The sequence below is a fragment of the Vipera ursinii genome (assembly GCF_947247035.1).
Source record: "Vipera ursinii genome assembly, chromosome: 1".
NCBI classification, from domain to species: Eukaryota; Metazoa; Chordata; class Lepidosauria; order Squamata; family Viperidae; genus Vipera; species Vipera ursinii.
The window spans coordinates 308852891-308872088 of record NC_139512.1 but is presented as its reverse complement, the minus strand read 5'-3'; the positions used below and the strand labels follow the sequence as shown (position 1 = coordinate 308872088).

The 19198-nt window shown below is 39.0% G+C and overlaps 1 protein-coding gene across 1 annotated transcript in view; it reads right to left on the bottom strand.

Moving 5' to 3' along the window:
- The window catches only part of USH2A (usherin), a gene marked incomplete at both ends in the record, with an annotated part of 509528 nt that overhangs the window by 183326 nt on the left and 307004 nt on the right, over positions 1–19198 (bottom strand). The window contains 2 exons of the mRNA XM_083377756.1: positions 10768–10910; positions 11052–11202. Coding sequence (XP_083233882.1) covers positions 10768–10910; positions 11052–11202 — 294 coding nt within the window. The remainder of the gene's footprint in view (positions 1–10767; positions 10911–11051; positions 11203–19198) is intronic.

Sequence of the window (19198 nt, the reverse complement as noted above, 5' to 3'; positions counted from 1 at the left end):
GTTGTGGAACAGCAAATACTCAGCAACTGCCCCCCCCTTCGAGAAATCCCTTAATTGTAAATAATTTCATCATGTGACACAATCAAGTCACCTTGAATGCAAAACCCCTCAGCCTGTGGAGGCAAAACGTTATTTAAGCTTTAGTGGGCTGCGTTAAATTCTGCAATTTGAAGGGCTGTTAAGTTTTTCAATTGAAATTTCATTTAAAATGCAGGTGCTTTTTATTATATTGAGGCTTTACTGCTCTCTAGGTACAAGCAAGAACATGGTACAAAAACACAAATCTGGCTCAATCACTGATCAGTAACAGCTGTAATTCCAGAACATTTAGCGTTCTTATAAAACATCTTGTGAAATCTATAAATTGTTGCAAGAGATCAAGAATACTATGCCCACCTATTCTGTTAATAGCATTTTTGGTTTTTATGAATTTTTTTTGTTAACACTAGATTTTATTGAACATCTTTTGAAAAGATATACTTGAGTATAAAATCATTTAAAAGATTTATTTTTCTGATTCATAGGATCAGATGTTCACATTTTCAAAGTCAACAGTGCCAGGGACCTTGAGTTACATCCTGTAGCCATTTGAAAGAGAGGAAAAAAGTAAGCTACTCATGAAGTATTTTACCAGTTATCTACTTGTTTTTCGTTGCTAAATCAGTGCATATTCTGCTTATAACAGCAATCGCCCCTATGTACATTTCTGTGAATTGGTTGCTGTGAAGACAGATTCTAGTTGAGTGGTTCTGTAAGTTGAAAAATTATGTATTAGAAGGTGGTTACAATATACAAGTGATATTCAAAATTCCCCTTCATGGATTACTGTCTTGTCGTGGCAAAGGGGCTTACGTAATTCAATGAAGCTATGAGTTATGTTATGCCATGCAGGGCCATGCAAGACAGACAGGTCATAGCAGAGAGTTCTGACAAAATGTGATCCACTGGAGAAGAAAATGGCAACCCACTCCAGTATCTTTGCCATGAAAACCCCATGGACAGTACCAAAAGGCAAAAAGATATGATGCTGGAAGATGAGCCCCTCAGGTCAGAAGGCATCCAATATGCTACTGTGGAAGAGCAGAAGGCTAGTACTAGTAACACCAGAAAGAATGAAGTGACTGGTCCAAAGCCAAAAGAACGCTCAGCTGTGGATGTATCTGGTGGTGAAAGGAAAGTCCGATGCTGTAAAGGTTTTTTGTCCATAGGAACCTGGAATATAAGATCCATGAATCAAGGAAAGCTGGACATGGTCAAACAAGAGATGACAAGACTGAACATTGACATCTTAGGAATCAGTGAACTAAAATGGACAGGAATGGGTGAATTTAATTCAGACGACCATCAGGTCTACTACTGTGGGCAAGAATCCCTCAGAAGAAATGGAGTAACCTTCATAGTCAATAAAAGAGTAGGAAAAGCAATACTGGGATACAATCCCCAAAATGACAGAATGATCTCAGTTCAAATCCAAGGCAAACCATTCAATATCACAGTAGTCCAAGTCTATGCCCCAACCACCAGTTCTGAAGAGGATGAAACTGACCGGTTCTATGAAGCCCTACAGCACCTTATAGAACTAACTCCAAAAAATGATGTCCTTATCATCATGGGGGATTGGAATGCTAAAATAGGAAGACAAAAGATAACTGGAATAACAGGCAAGTTTGGCCTTGGAGTACAAAATGAAGCAGGGCACAGGCTGATAGAATTTTGTCAAGAGAATACGATGGTCATAGCAAACACTCTTTTCCAACAACCCAAGAGACGGCTCTACACATGGACATCACCAGACGGTCAACACAGAAATCAGATTGACTATATGCTCTGCAGCCAAAGATGGAGAAGCTCTATACAGTCAGTAAAAACAAGACCAGGAGCTGACTGTGGCTCAGACCATGAGCTTCTCATTGCAAAGTTTAGGCTTAAACTGAAGAAAGTAGGGAAAAGCACTAGGCCACTCAGGTATGAATTAAATCATATCCCTCTTCAATATACAGTAGAGATGACAAATAGATTTAAGGAATTAGATCTGATAGACAGAGTGCCTGAAAAACTATGGACAGAGGTTTGCAACATTGTACAAGAAGTAGCAGCTAAAACCATCCCAAAGAAAAAGAAATGCAAGAAAGCAAAATGGCTGTGTGAGGAAGCTTTGCAAATAGTTGAAGAAAGGAGGGAAGTGAAAGGCAAGGGAGAAAAAGAAAGATACACCCAATTGAATGCAGAATTCCAGAGAATAGCTAGAAGAGATAAGAACGCCTTCTTAAATGAACAGTGCAAAGAAATAGAAGAAAGCAATAGAATAGGGAGGACTAGAGATCTCTTCAAGAAAACTGAAGAGATGAAGGGAACGTTTCATGCTAAAATGGGGATGATAAGGGACCAAAATGGCAGGGACTTAACAGAGGCAGAAGAGATTAAGAAGAGGTGGCAAAATTATACAGAAGGACAATACAAGAATGAGCTTAACATTCCTGATAACCACGATGAGGTGGTCACTGACCTCGAGCAAGACATCCTAGAATGTGAAGTGAAATGGGCCTTAGGAAAGCTGAGCAACAACAAAGCTAGTGGAGGTGACAGTATTCCAGCTGAGCTATTCAAAATCTTAAAAGATGATGCAGTAAAAGTGCTACACTCAATTTGCCAGCAAATTTGGAAAACTCAACAGTGGCCACAGGATTGGAAAAGATCAGTTTACATTCCAATTCCAAAGAAAGACATTGCCAAAGAATGTTCAAAATATCACACCATTGCACTCATTTCTCATGCTAGTAAAGTTATGCCTAAAATCCTACAAGCTAGACTCCAGCAGTATGTGGATCAAGAACTACCAGAAGTACAGGCAGGATTTCAAAGAGGCAGAGGAACTAGAGATCAAATTGCCAACATACGCTGGATCATGGAGAAAGCTAGAGAGTTCCAGAAAAACATCTACTTCTGCTTCATTGACTATGCCAAAGCCTTTGATTGTGTGGATCACAACAAACTGTGGCAAGTTCTTAAAGAGATGGGAGTACCAGACCATCTTATTTGTCTCTTGAGAAACCTATATGTGGGTCGAGAAGCAACAGTGAGAACGGGACACGGAACCACTGATTGGTTCAAAATTGGGAAAGGAGTCCGGCAAGGCTGTATACTGTCTCCCTGCCTGTTTAACTTACCGTATTTTTCAGACCATAAGACGCACTTTTTTTCCCAAAAGTGGGGGGGGAAACGAGGGTGCGTCTTATGGTCCGAAGGTGATCTGTATGGCCAGCCCCAACCTCCGCAAGTGGAAAGTAAGGGAGATTGCCAGGAGCACAAATCGGCACGTGCTGAGAAACGCTGATCTCACACTCCTGCACTCTCCCTCGCTCAGTTTCAGCTTCCCTTGCTACAAGAGAAAGCAGGCTGAAACCAAAAGAGGCAGATTGCCAGGAATGCGAATCGGCTGATCTCGCGCTGCTGCAATCTGCCTCGTTTCAGCCTGCTTTCCCTTGTAGCAAGGGAAGCTGAAACCGAGCGAGGGAGTTTGCAGGAGCGCGAGATCGGCCAATTCGCATTTCTGGCAATCTCCCTCACTCCGTTTTACACACAGACCATTTCCTATTGCACAAAGACCAGCAAGGTGAGTGGCTCAGATTTTCAGTGGGAAAACGAGTGAAAGCAAACAGAGGGCCAGCTGTATTTCTGAGAAGAGATCCCGTTTAACATCTGGTAAACAATCTGGAACTGCAATTCAGAGAGAAGGAAGTCTGCACATCACAAGGAGCCACAAGGTTGTTTTAAGTGACAAGCAAAACAAATGAGCCTTAGTAAGTTGAGCCTGACTGGTAAAAAGTTTCCAAACTGTCCCTAATCTAGTTAGCTAAGTTTCATGTTCTTTTCTCTGCTGGGAAGAGTATGGAAGGAAGCCGTCAACCAAGTGAACTTTAAAAAGGGATCCATGGTTTTGTTTTGTTTCTTTATTTCCAGACAAAGTGAAAATTCTCAGGTTACATCTCCAATGGTGACAAACCACAAGCCATGCTTGCTTATAAATGTGTTAGAGGCCCAGCCATAGTTTTTGTCTCTACAAGACCCCCGCTGCAATCCACTCTCGTAATTTCTCTGGGATGCAAAGTAAAGAGTTGCTGGTATCCCATCTTGCGGGATTAGTGAAGGATCATTCAAACAATAACCCATGTAAAGCATTTCGAGTAACGCTCAGCATTGCCTGAAGTCCAATCCATTTAATGGCGACTGGAAGGAAGGAAGGAAGGGACAATGGGAGAGGGAGGGAGAGAAAGAGAGAGAGAGAGAGAAAGAGAGGGAGAGAGAGGAGAAAGAATTTTTTTTCTTGTTTTCCTGCCCTAAAAACTGGGTGCGTCTTATGGTCCGGTGCGTCTTATGGTCCGAAAAATACGGTATATGGAGAGCACATCATGAGAAAGGCAGGGCTAGATGAATCAAAAGTTGGAATTAAGATTGCTGGGAGAAATATCAAAAACCTAAGATATGCAGATGATACCACTCTAATGGCAGAAAGTGAAGAGGAACTAAAGAGCCTCTTGTTGCGAGTGAAGAAGGAGAGTGCAAAAGTTGGGTTGAAACTAAACATTAAGAAAACCAAGATCATGGCATCTGGCCCCCTCAATTCCTGGCAAATAGATGGGCAAAAAATAGAGGTAGTGACAGATTTTATTTTCCTGGGCTCCAAGATCAGTGCAGATGGGGACTGCAGTCAAGAAATTAAAAGACACTTGCTCCTGGGGAGGAAATCCATGGCAAATCTAGACAGCACACTAAAAAGCAGAGACATCACCCTGCCAACAAAAATGCATATAGTCAAGGCTATGGTCTTCTCAGTTGCAATGTATGGCTGTGAAAGTTGGACCATAAGAAAGGCTGAGTGCCAAAGAATTGAAGCTTTTGAACTATGGTGCTGAAGAAGACTCCTACGAGTCCCTTGGATTGCAAGGCATTCAAAATGGTCAGTCCTAGAGGAGATCAACCCTGACTGCTCTTTAGAAGGCCATATCCTAAAGTTGAAACTCAAATACTTTGGCCACCTAATGAGAAAGAAGGACTCATTGGAGAAGAGTCTAATGCTGGGAAAGGTTGAGGGCAAGAGAAGAAGGGGACGACAGAGAATGAGGTGGCTGGATGGAGTCACTGAAGCAGTAGGTGTGAGCCTAAATGGACTCCAGAAGATGGTAGAGGACAGGAAAGCCTGGAGGAACATTGTCCATAGGGTCGTGATGGGTCGGACATGACTTCGCAACTAACAACAACAACATTCAAAATTACTCAGAGAGGTTTTAGAAAGTATTTGGAACTTCATATTTGTATTAGGATAGGGTTTCTTTTTCATTTCCATAGTTCCAAAAATAATAACTAGATTTAAATAATTTTGAAAAAAGACTTTTAGAATGAAAGGAAAACATCTTGTTAATATTTAAGATATGGAAGATGATAGTGACTTTTGGAAAGTCAGCTTAAATCAATTCAGCTCTGAAGATTCATTTTCTACTTTGCTGGTCAACAACTTACTAATTAGGCATCTATCTGGACAATTGGACTGTGGTTATCTGCAGGAAGAAAATAACCAAGCACTTTGTTTTCTCTTATGATAAGTAAGGTAAAGCTTTCATCCCTATTGCTAGCATTATGGGTATAACATTTGGGATAATGAGATGAAGTTGTATTATAAACCCCTGCTGAGTTCAGACATAGCCTTTTTAACATTATCTGTTATAACGTATGAGAATAGAAGCTTAACTTAATTTTCTACTTTGCCTCTCTAACCCCCCCAAAAAACCATTAAAAGAAAAGCATACTTTTTCACATTCATTTGTTATTACCCCCTTTTTAAAATGGCAACACTTAAAAAAGGATAACTTAATTCAAACATGTCATACCCTTGACCTAGGAATCATTTTCATACATGAAAGAGGAATAGGATGATACACTTATTACAGCAGATGCAGAAAAGGCAAGTCTTAGCACCAGCTGTTCTTGTTCCACTGCTCCTGACTGTTGTCTACAAAGATGACAACTGTGAACAAGAGACGCAGCCTGGGAACTCTGCTTCAAACACCTTTGTGCAGAAAGTTAAAGAATAGCAAAAAGGGGGAGTGCATGGTTATATGATTTGTTTAGGGACAGGCTGATACTTCAAATAGACTACTTCAAGGAATCAGGTCTAACAAGACCAGCTTTCTTCAGGTTATGCCTAGGAGCTTTTCCCATTTAAAGGACCCACCTGGGTGATTTTGGTGCTGGAATAGCATTCTGTGAGAACCTGAGGACCCTATATCTTAAATTAAACCCAGAAGGCCTGTTCAGAAATGTCCACTATTGCCTGGAACAGGTGAAGAAAATTATCCTGCTTGGTTGCTAGTAAAGAGTTTAACTATATGTTACTAAAACTATTGTGTCCGTTTGGTTGTTTGTAACCTTCAATTGGGCAAAATGTGCACCATAGAGCAAAATTTTTTAAACCAATTGAGCTAACTTAAAGAATGTGTCCAGAATCTGGAACTTATGACTTTCACAGGATTGAAATTTGGAAAAGTTGTGGCTACCTCAGTGCTGCCATTCTGCCATGTCAGCCACAGTCACTTGATTGACATTTCCAGTGCTCTATGACAGCTTCCTACAAGGGAAGTCAATGGGGAAGTTCCTCCTGTTTTTTTGCCTACCCATGGCCATTCGATTGCACTGAAGGAAATATCTCTGAAATGATGACCCAAAATGTCATGGGCTGCCTATGAAAGTGGATGGGAGAAGTTCACCCTTGCACTGATTTCAAACTACTTGTTACTGACAAGTAGTTTGACAAGTTTTATCTTAAGATTGTGTTGGATGAATAGACACTTTGCCACTCTGTCTCTGTCTGTGAAGACACAATCAGCTAGAATGGTCCTGCTTGGCTGATGGAGTCATCATAATTATGTAAAACACAACTATTAACTATAATTGGAATAGTTTGCTAATATAATAAAAAGCTCTGAATATGAAAAAGTATGCACCCAGTAGCAGCAATCACTTTTTAAAGTAAGAATTCATGGGTGAAATGACATGAAAAAGATGGTTATAAAATTTTAATGGAATGATAAAAGGCAAAAGTCAGCCTCTCAGCTGAATTCTTAAAATCTCTATATATCACAATCAGGTCCTTAAGTGTAAAATCAATGTGGAATAGAACGTGTTGTCAATGCAGTTGTCACTGGAAGGGAGCCTGTAAGAGTCTGACAGTGACACAACCTCGCCTGCCAGGGCTGAAAATAAAATAATAAACTCCTGTTACTGAGTGAGAATTGTTTATGGAGCCAACTACTGTACATGAGGAGAGAAAGGGGAGGGGCATATCGCTTAATCCCTTTGATTGATTCCTCAGGCTATTTCATTATAACATTAATACTGGAAGGTAGTTTCATTTTGCCAAATGAAATTATCTTTTATGGGAGGCTATTTTGCTTGTCTGCTTCAAAAGTTCAGACTCTATTTAAGAAAAGGAGGTATACAGTTATCATTAATCTTTTGTAATCATCTGACTAGAGACAAGTGTTTATTTACTTATTAGTGCAGAATTATCTTCTGATGGCCAGGCACGATGGGAATCATAGAATTTCTTGATATATGCAGTGGGCAACAGAAACAAATTATTACATTTTAAAGGTAATGAGAGTTGTATACTTTCAGAGGTCAGGCAGAACATATCTGTAAGGGACTGGTGCTTAGTGAACTTTCCAGAGCAGAATTGTAAATTTAATCATTCTTTGGAACTAATACAATATAAAATGAGGTCGAGACAATTGCCACTTCTACAGTTAAAAAACTAAAAATAAATAACAATAATACTTAATATTTAAGAATCCATCCAAATATGGATTTTGAAAGAGTCCTGGTTAGTTTTTTAAAGAGCTATTTAACAAGCTGACACTCAGGGGACATTTTTCTATTATTAGCATTTACTTGTCTTTTTGTAACAAAGACATTAAAAAAATAATGTAGGTTTGGAAGGAGTGGTTCATAAGACAGCTACATAGTATTGTCGCTGACAGATGTCACTGATGTATTTGCTTTTCTGTCTCCAATATCCATTGTATTTCTTACTTTTCTAAAACACCCCACAAATCCTGTTCCTCAATTCCTTTTTTTGTATATATTTTATTATAATTTTTAACATAACATAAAATTCAGTAATTTGTAAACAATATGTTGTCTGGGTAACATTTATAAGGCAATCATTAACAATTAATTTCTATGATCTATATGTTAATTTCATTTGATTTCCCCTTTCCCCAAAGTATCTTTCTTTGCAAAATATTAGATTAAGACAATTCTCATTATTTTAATTAACAACAATTAAGTATATAGTTTCAATAATCCTATTTGTCTTTTTAGTTACCTTATCACAAATTCTGTTACCATGTTTATTTCAGCTTATTTCTCCCCCCATATTCTACATATTCTTACTAGTGACAATTTTTTCAACAGTTAACTATATTTACATTGGTGGATTTAATTCTGTTTTTTTCCATATAAGCCCTCTCATGCTTTTATCTTTCTTAATCAATAAGTTAAAAAGTAGAAAGAGAAAAGAAAAGAGGAGAGAGACAAAAAAGAAGAAAAAAAGAAAAAGAAGAAAGAAAAGGGAAACAAGAAAAAGAGACAAGCGCACTGAGATATAAAAAATAACATACAACTTAAAATATGTATCCCTCCTAATTTAATATATATTTATTCTCTCAATTTCTTATTCTTTTTGACCATAGCTAAGAATGTATTTAATCTATTTGAACTTTAAGCATTCCATTCAATGGTTCTAATCATCTAATCCTTTAACTCTCATTCAAAACACATTTTTATGCTTTTCTTATTGTCACATTTAAATAACTAAAACATTTGCTTTTGTTTAAATCATTTCAACTTTTTTTAAACAGAAAGAAAGAAAACCATATTATATTAGTTAGAAAAAAAGAAGAAAAAAACCCATCCCTCCAAGAGTAATATATTTCAAAGTTTTTCCATTTCTTTAGCCATATTCAAACAAATGTTTCTTTTTTAAGTATTCTCTCTGATAAATTCCATCATCTATTTTCTGGATTTTCATTTTAGTCTTTTTTCTCTGGCCGTTGCCTTTCTTAATCAGTATGTTTTCCTGCATCATTTGTTTCCCTGTAAAGAATTTTTTCTCATTCTTTTCCTTATCTTCAAAGTTGCTTTGACATGTTGAAATATTTCCCATTTGGATTAAATCATGATTTTTTTTTATTTTATATGGTTCCATCTTCAAGTCCCTATCCTCAGAATTATGTTCAGTCATCTCTACTGTATTTTCCTGGGAAATTTCTTGGAGTGAAATTAAGTTGAAAATAAGTTGATTCATGCTCTCAAGGTTATTCTGCATTTCCTTGTAGTTTAAAGTCATTGTCCTTTGAAATTGTTGCCACTTATCATATGTTTCCTTTTGTGAGGTATTCATTGCTTCAGCTTTGTTACTCTCACTTTGTTTACACACTTGCATTTTCTAAAAACTTTGAGGGTCAGAGAAAAAAAATCCTCACCCACCAGCAGGTGTCAGCATTTGCTCATTTTTTCAGGTCTTTGTAGTCTTTTTTCCTCTCTCTAAAGGGTAAATTTCGCCGCTTCCGATAACCAAAAGTGAGGGAACAGAATCTCCCTCCCCCTTTCCTTCTTCGGAAATCTCTTATTTTGGGGACTTTCTTCTTCAGGAAAATAAGTAGGATAGAGAAAATCAATATTCTTACCCAGATTCAAGCATGCTGTTTTAAATCCGCTTAATTTAAAAGCTTATGACTTCTGTTGTTTCCAACTATGGCTGTACATGCAGTTAGTCAGCCCTTTCTTCTGTTGGTTTCTGGGAGGCTTCTCCTGGACCATTCGGAGAGACCGCCATCTCTCCTAAATCCCTGGGATTTCCTTCCTTCACTCCACCCCTTCAGGGTGTGTTCTGGCCCCTTAGGGTCCCCAACAAAAAGAAATTCCAGCTGAACAGTTCGGCATTCCAAATCTTCAGACTGCTCACTGGAAAACAGGAAGTCTCTGTTCCACACTTCCATTGTGGTGTGTGTTTAAACTGGAAGTAACTATCCCAGTTGGCCTGTCCTGGAGCTAATGGAGCAATCTGTAATTGTTTGTAAGTCAAACATTTAGTTTGGGACAGTCATTCCCAAGACAGTTGTCTTAAGTGACAGAGTCTGATTTTCTGTGGATGGAGGTTTGGATAATGGCATGATTTAAGATCAGGAAAGGGATAATTGGGTTAAACCTTTTTGAAATAACATGAACCTTTCCTCCATATCCCCATATCCCATCCCCATCTAATCTTGGTAATTTTATTTTTTACACATTCAGCTAAAATCGGCAACAACTGAGAAATGAATTGAGCACCATACAAATAAGGTTTCAGGTTGCTTCATTTGGGATCATGCATCCATTATAACAGGGGTCCTCAGACTTGGCCACTTTAACACTTGTGGACTTCAACTCCCAGAATTCCCCAGCCAGCCATGGCTAGCTGGGGAATTCTGGGAATTGAAGTCCACAAGTCTTGAAGCGGATAGGTTCTTTTAACATTTATATCACCTGTAACAAGAATGATTTTCAAAGACATAGAGCTTTGACCAATTGCTAGAAACTGTATGCAGCCTCACAGAGTTGAAAAATGTGGTAATAGCTTCAGTATTCTTACTAAATGCTATGAAAGTTACACTGACTTTTACATTGTATGTCCTACAAAAGTGCACTGTGTAGTTTTTTCAAGCTACTTACTATCTTCTTCTGTATCTATCAGAGTCCAGTTGCTGAATGCATCACCATATTCATTGCAGGCAATAACCCTCAACTCATAAGATGTATACGGCTGCAGATCCTTGAGTATGTGATGTAAATAAATTGTTGGTTTAGAAAATAACCTAGAGCAAAAATACATATTTTAAGATGGAACTACAAGATCACAAGGAAATGCTATACGGACAGAACTGCTGCATTTGAGATAAACCACCTCACATCAGTTTGCATTTCTTCAGAATATAGCAGAGTATTTATCTACTTACTCTGTAATATTTTCTGGGTAGTTCTTAAGTCTTATTTGGAGTTGATATCTGGGTAAGCCTGGAGCATTGTTACGAACTGGTGTAGACCAGAGAACCTGAAGACTGGTTGGAGTAGCAGATGAAAGCCTAGGAGGCAACATGCCATCTGGAGCTGTTGGAAAACATGGATGAATTAGAGCAGAGAAAGATGTGGGCAACATATGCTGGATGGAATCAAAATACTCAGTACACTGGAAAACTGATATTGGGGATCAACAGCAATTAAAGCACAGTTTAATTTAACATCTGTTTGTGCTACTGCAGTATTGGGCTGCACACTTCTTATATTATAATAATGTTACCATAGTACATCTATATTAATATAAACCCATAGATTGATTAATATGTGATGCTTTCAAATTTATAATGCTGTGTATCTATCTCATCATCTGAAAAACAATTGATTCTGCTCACCTGAGCCTAATTGCTATCTGGTACAAGGGAGCTTAACAAATCAGCTTTAAAATCGATGACTGAAGATACCCGCTTTTTTTGTCCTCCGCAATTAGAAGCTACATAATAAGCAATCCTGCATACTTCTAGTTCTAGTCACACTGTAAGCCAAGCATGATCAGGAGCACAGTGTTACACGATAACATGACAACTTATTAATTATATTAATTGCATACAAATCACATTTTATTCGCATTTCAGAGTAGATGAAGGTAGATCTTTGAAATCAATGACGTTCTAAACAAAAATACAATAGGAATCACAATGATAGGAACAGAAAGAGAATAATTAAGCATATATATATATATATATATATTGTTGGTCTTTGTCTATAAAGACATTCCAAAGATGAGATGCGATTTCTATTGATAGATCATACTTTTTTTTACTTAGGCTATTTTAACTGTTATTGACTGATTAATACCAACTTCTTTTAAATGTTTTAGATACAAGAAGCCAATCAGATTTTAAATGTAAAAAGTACATTGGTAGTTTTGACTGAGCTTCATGGGTGGGATTTAGAAGTCATTTTCAGAATTCAGACTTCTAAAGCACATCTAAACGCTAGTTCTGACATTTGTGAGAGGTTTGAGAGCAGTTATGAAATAGTAGAAGACTGGTAATCAGAGCAGAAATTATGGTGTGTGTGTTTAAATAAATGCTGTACATGAAACACTTAATGTCCTGAGAATTTATTGATAACTTTCAAATCCACCATTCCTGTTTCATAAGCCATGGTTTAAGAAGAGTGAAAAGAGCATTGGAGCCTATTGTTGCTGCTCTGTTACTGTTCTCTTTGCAAAACAGAAGCTGGCTTGAGCATTAAATTTTTGTCTTGTCTTAATCAAGAGTTCCTATTAATGGATTTTGTAATAGTAAATTGCAGGTGTCTCAGAATACAAGAAAAGGGCAGCTTCTGTTGCCGAAAGGTTACTTGCTTCTGGTTTATAAGTTGAGCAGTGTGGGCTATTCCTATTGCATTAAAGGTTATCTATGACCTATGTGTAATTTCTGAATGGCAACCTTTCACTCAGTTACCCTCCACACCTCCCAATTACACTTCAGGGATCTAAATGGAGTCTCTAACATGCATTTTTCCAAGATATTTTGAAAAACTGGATCCACTGTTAAACAAATCAAGAGCATCCAAACAGCTGATCACCTATAACGATAGATATAACTTCTCATTATTCAAAAATGTCACAAATTTTTATGAATAGGAACTTGATTGGAATATTCCCCCTTTCATCTCTTTAGCCCTAAGATTTCCAATAAAGACTGGCTTCATACAAAAGCAATAATTATAAGGGAGCAATAATTTCTCTGTCAGTTTCTTAACAAAAGAGCCATTTACTTATCAGGATGATACACTGCCTCTAACAAACAATGCTACTTCAACTGCCCTTTTTGAGGTTTACTACAGCCCTCAAGGGGCAATCACTCCACCAGTATCTTACTGAATCAACACATCTTGTCCAGGAAATACTCAATTAGCATGGCAAAATAGCATGCAGCAAGTATATAGAAAAAGTGCAATGGATGAAAACAATTTAATTTTATTTCTCCTTAGCAGCATAAACTAGTCAGTTTTGCTACTTAAGAGAACAGGCAAAGGTAAACAAATTAAATATTAAATTTAATAAATTTAAATTTCCTCCAATATTAAATTAAATTGCTAAGAAAATTTTGTTCTTCCTCCATTGACAAAAACTGAACAGTAAAACAGAAAGAATGTTTAATATTTTAAAAATTCTAATGTCTATCCAAGTTGAGAATTTGGAGGTCCTGGTTTGAAGGCCTTCCTCAAAATCCAGGAAAATAAAAAGAAACCATCTTTTTCATTACTGAATTTCACTTGCGTCCTCTTTTTTTCTGACAGCTCCCCTTACATAGCAAAAATATTGTGCTCAGTGAACTGGGACCATCAATTAAATGGCATTTTTAAAGAAATGTCCATCAAAATACACATTCTAGATCGCACAAATTAAGGGAGCTTTCACATATGTAAGAAATTTTTCATATATTTTTCAAATGTATAATTTTGTGTTCCTCTCCCATTCTTGTTAGCATTAATCCATAAGTGTTCCAGCATCCATGTCTTCAAGTGAGACAAAATCATTAATCAAGCAATAGTTACTAAGTGTAATGTTCAAGCTGTACTATAGCTTATCATACTTGCTTTGTTCACAAACTGTTCAAAGTATCAGTGCTATTTGAAATAATCTGTAATCTCATGTGTCTAGACTACTGAATTGCATGTCAAATTCAGATAAAACTCATTTTTATTATTTTGGTTGTCTCTCCCCCTCCCTTAACAAAAATCTAATTTACTTGTTGTTCCCTTAGGTATATAGTACACGGTTCATAATTCATTTGATGTAAAATGTCAGTTTAGATTTTTGCACTTCTCTGATATATGGGAAAAAAACATGTACATTTAAATTTTCTTGTAGGAGACTGCCAGCAACTCTTGCCCCTCCCCCATGCAATTGAGTTGCTCAGAGTTTTTTGCTAAATTAAACATAGAAACTGTGAGGAATGATATTTACAAGACATACAAAACCAATATATGAATCTGTGAAAAAGACAATATTTTTCCTACCAGAAAGTGATCTCTGGGAAGAGCATATTTGATCCTTGAGATACTTCTCAATTATAATTTAATACATCACAATTGCCAGGGGCTTTCTCTACGTTCATATACAAAGCAATATTATCATACATATATAAATAAGTACTCATTGCAGAATTCCTTTTTGGCATAAGCCGTATTAGAAAAGGAGTAAGAAATTAAAGGCATGAGATAAGAAGTGGAAAATGAAATGCATCTATCTACCTCTCTACATACAGTACTTCTATCCATCCTTGCTTCTACAAGACCCATATACCACCTTCAAACTGCTCAGTGCTTTTTTTCAAAACATCTAATCAACCCATTCAGCTTTCTTGGTTTTTTTCTTAACCCAACTCACCCTTCCTTTCTTCATTTTGTAATTCCAACCTTGTATATTCTCTGTATATCAGGGATCCCCAACTTGTGGATTGTGGCCCACTACCGGGTCGTGGCTTCTTGGCCACATGAGTGGCTGGCCAGTGCATGCATGTATGTGAGAGCACTTCCCCCCACTCACACTAGTGCTGCCCTGAGCATCACGTGGGCAATTGTCCTGCCTCGAGTGTCATGTGGTCACTAGCCCCACCCTGATCGTGCAGGCACTTGCACCAACCCCAACTTTGCGTGGGTGCTAGCCCTGCTCTCAGTGTTGCATAGGCACTAGGCCCTCCCCGAGCATCATGTGGGAGCTAGGCCCACTCCCAGCATTATGCAAGTGCAAGCCCCACCCTCGGCATCACATGGATGCTAGCTCTGCCCTCCAGCATCATGTGCGCACTCACACCGCCCGCCCCATTTGCATTGCATGTGGTACCATGCCTCCCCCTTCCTTTTCCTCCGGGCCACCAACTAGAAAGGTTGGGGACCTCTGCTGTATATGACCATTATGCCCATTTCATACCAGTACTAGTCATTCACTGAAGTATTAAATCCTTGTTCATTCAGTACCAATGTTTCCTTGAACCTAGCACTTCTTGTTTTCTCTCTCATGTTTAAATACTTCGTTCTCATTCAATTCATCTTACTTTTAGGTTTCTTGAGGATTTCTGAAATAGCCACCCATCAGATATTCATGGGAAGAGAAGAAGGAAGGAGAATATGAGTCTTTGGCAGTCAGTCTGGAAGTTGAGTCATGGCAGCTAGACTTCTTTTCGTTTTGGTTTGAAACGTTTCACTACTTATCCAAGTAGTTTCTTCAGTCAGACTATTTGGATAAGCAGCAAAAAATTTTGAACCAACAAGAAAGGAAGTCCAGTTGCCATGACTTAGCTTCCAAACAACTCTATCTGGATGACTGAGAATCTTCATTGAAAAAGTTTGGCAGAGGGGTTTTTTCTCCTTCCTTCCTTCCTTCCTTCCTTCCTTCCTTCCTTCCTTCCTTCCTTCCTTCCTTCCTTCCTTCCTTCCTTCCTTCCTTCCTTCCTTCCTAGATCTTTGCTCACTTCCATGGCTGCACTGGTTATGCTCAAGCTTAGTTTGTAAGAAAACTTTATCTTGAATGGCTCAAAGAAGTTCCCTAAAATATTATCATTATTAATGAGTGTTGAAGGGGGAAGAGATTGCATCCACAATTCCTCACATGTGGAGTGAGTCTGGGCTCTCCCCTCTCCTGTTTAACATCTACATGAAACCATATAATGGATGGAAAAAAGTTTGGCTCAAGCTTGTGAAAACTGAGTAGCTGTGGTGGAGCTCCTTAACCTGCACCTAGAGTCTATGACCCAAATTTTTGTAATCTGTCTTTTTTGAGAATTCATGATAATCTCCTTTATTATTTTTTTCACACATTTTTCACATTTTTTTTATTTCTGTAAAGGAAATTGGACTGGAAGATACTGCCCCAAAGTCACTGAGTTCTGTGGTTAATTGGTGACTTGGAGCTCCATCACCATGCTACATGGGCTCATCAATTTTTCCAAAAAAGTATCAAGGCTTAATGGGGTTGATACAGAAGCATTGCTCAATATTATTTGTAATGCATGAATATATTAAATTAATATCCAATGAAGATGAAAGTGAATGGTGCCCAAGAGCAAGTTGAAAATAATTTCTTTAATTACTTTTTTCATTGGCTTCTTACAGGAGTATCAATCAATTTTGTGGGTGAATCTTTGCATTCTGAGAGTTCCTGCTGTACATTTTAAAGATTTGACAATGCATAATGCTTTAATTGGCATTTTACAGTAAGCCACAATGTTGAATTTGCATACCAGGAAAGAAGGAAGATAGGAAGGAAGGAAGGAAGGAAGGAAGGAAGGAAGGAAGGAAGGAAGGAAGGAAGGAAGGAAGGAAGAAAATATTGTGGCCTAGCTTAACAAGTAATTTATTCTATGTAATTGCTCCCATCCATTTTTATGCCATCAAAAAGGCTTAAAGATTTGTACAATTCCTCCTTTTTATTATACTTCTTGAAACTTGTTCACCAATTTGTTGTTGTTAGTTGCGAAGTCATGTCCGACCCATCAAGACCCCATGGACAAGGTTCCTCCAGGCCTTCCTGTCCTCCACCATCTTCTGGAGTCCATTTAGGCTCACACCTACTGCTTCAGTGACTCCATCCAGCCACTTCATTCTCTGTCATCCCTTTCTTCTCTTGCCCTCAACCTTTCCCAGCATTAGACTCTTCTCCAATGAGTCCTTCTTTCTCATTAGGTGGCCAAAGTATTTGAGTTTCAACTTTAGCATCTGGCCTTCTAAAGAGTAGTCAGGGTTGATCTCCTCTAGGACTGACCCGTTTGAATGCCTTTCAATCCAAGGGACTCACAGGAGTCTTCTTCAGCACTTTCTTATGGTCCAACTTTCACAGCCATACATTGCAACTGGGAAAACCATAGCCTTGACTATACACACTTTTGTTGGCAGGGTGATGTCTCTGCTTTTTAGTGTACTGTCTAGATTTGACATGGTTTTCTTCTCCAGGAGCAAGCATGTTTTAATTTCTTGGCTGCAGTCCCCATCTGCAGTGATCTTGGAGCCCAGGAAAATAAAATCTGTCACTACCTCCATTTGTTCCCCATCTATTTGCCAGGAATTGAGAGGGCCGGATGCCATGATCTTGGTTTTCTTAATGTTAAGTTTCAACCCAACTTTTGCACTCTCCTTCTTCACCCGCAGCAAGAGGCTCTTTAGTTCTTCTTCACTTTCTGCCATTAGAGTGGTATCATCTGCATACCTTAGGTTATTGATATTTCTTCTGGCAATCTTAATTCCAACTTTTGATTCATCTAGCCCTGCCTTTATGTGCTCTGCATATAAGTTAAATAGGCAAGGCGACAATATACAGCCTTGCCGGACTCCTTTCCCAATTTTGAAGCAATCAGTGATTCCATGTCTAGTTCTCACTGTTGCTTCTTGACCCGCATATAGGTTTCTCAAGAGACAAATAAGATGACTTTAGCATAATCAATGAAGCAGATGTTTTTCTGGAACTCCCTAGCTTTCTCTATGATCCAGCATATGTTGGCAATTTGATCTCTAGTTCCTCTGCCTCTTCAAAATCCTGCCTTGATCCACATACTGCTGGAGTTTAGCTTGTAGGATTTTAAGCATAACTTTACTAGAATGTGAAATGAGTGCAATGGTGTGATATTTTGAACATTCTTTGGCACCGTCTTTCTTTTTGGACTTGGAATGTAAGCTGATTGTTTCCAATCCTGTGGCCACTGTTGAGTTTTCCAAATTTGCTGGCAAATTGAGTGTAGCACTTTTACTGCATCATCTTTTAAGATTTTGAATAGCTCAGCTGGAATACTGTCACCTCCACTAGCTTTGTTGTTGCTCAACTTTCCTAAGGCCAATTTCACTTCACATTGTAGGATATCTGGCTCAAGGTCAGTGACCACCTCATCGTGGTTATCAGGGACATTAAGGTCATTCCTTTATAGTTCTTCTTAATCTCTTCTGCCTCTGTTAGGTCCCTGCCATTCTTGTCCTTTATCATGCCCATCTTTGCAGTAAATGTTCCCTTCATCTCTCCAATGTTCTTGAAGAGATCTCTAGTCCTCCCTATTCTATTGCTTTCTTCTATTTCTTTGCACTGTTCATTTAAGAAGGCATTCTTATCTCTTCTAGCTATTCTCTGGAATTCTGCATTCAATTGGGTGTATCTTTCTTTTCCTCCCTTGCCTTTCGCTTCCCTCCTTTCCTCAGCTATTTGCAAAGCTTCCTCAGACAGCCATTTTGCTTTCTTGCATTTCTTTTTCTTTGGGATGGTTTTAATTTCTACCTCTTGTACAATGTTGTGAACCTCTGTCTATAGTTTTTCAGGCACTCTGTCTATCAGATCTAATTCCTTAAATCTATTTGTCACCTCTACTGTATATTCATCAGGGATATGATTTAGTTCAGTGTTGGTGAAACGTTTAGAGACCGAGTGCCCAAACTGCAACCCAAAACCCACTTATTTATCCCTGGGTGCCAGGTGGGCATGGCCTACTGGGTGGGTGTGGCCAAGGTGGGTGTGTTCACCTCAATGTTGCCAGTGGGAAGGGACAACTTTGGTGGGTGGGCAGGGTTGGGGGAGCTCCAGGAGGTCTCTGGCAGGTGGGGTGGTAGGCAGGAGACTCATCCTGTAGGGTGAGGCGAGGCAGGGTGGGGGTGCCATTGCCATGGGGCAAGGCAAGGGCTGGGGCAGCTGCTGCCTGACACCATCAGCCCACACACAAAGGCCAGCAGGTACATGGGGGCCAACGGTGTCCGTCAGTAGCCACAGCCTGCCAGCCACTCGACAGACTCACTCTGGGGCTCTGCAGCCCATCGCCAGCAGTTCAAAGAAGCCGCCTCCGAGATGGATGGTTGGCCAACAGCTGAGGAGGTGATGCAGTGGGTCGTGCCTGGGAAAAGGAGAGCAGGTGAACCCAGGAGGGACGAGGAAACCAGCCATGTTGGGATACATTCAGCCACATGGGACGTCGGCAAATTAGCAGGCAGATGGTTGGACAGTTGCTACCTCTGGGGCATGGCACGAGTACCCACAGAGAGGGCTCTGAGTGCCGCCTCTGGCACCCGTGCCATAGGTTCACCACCACTGATTTATTTCATA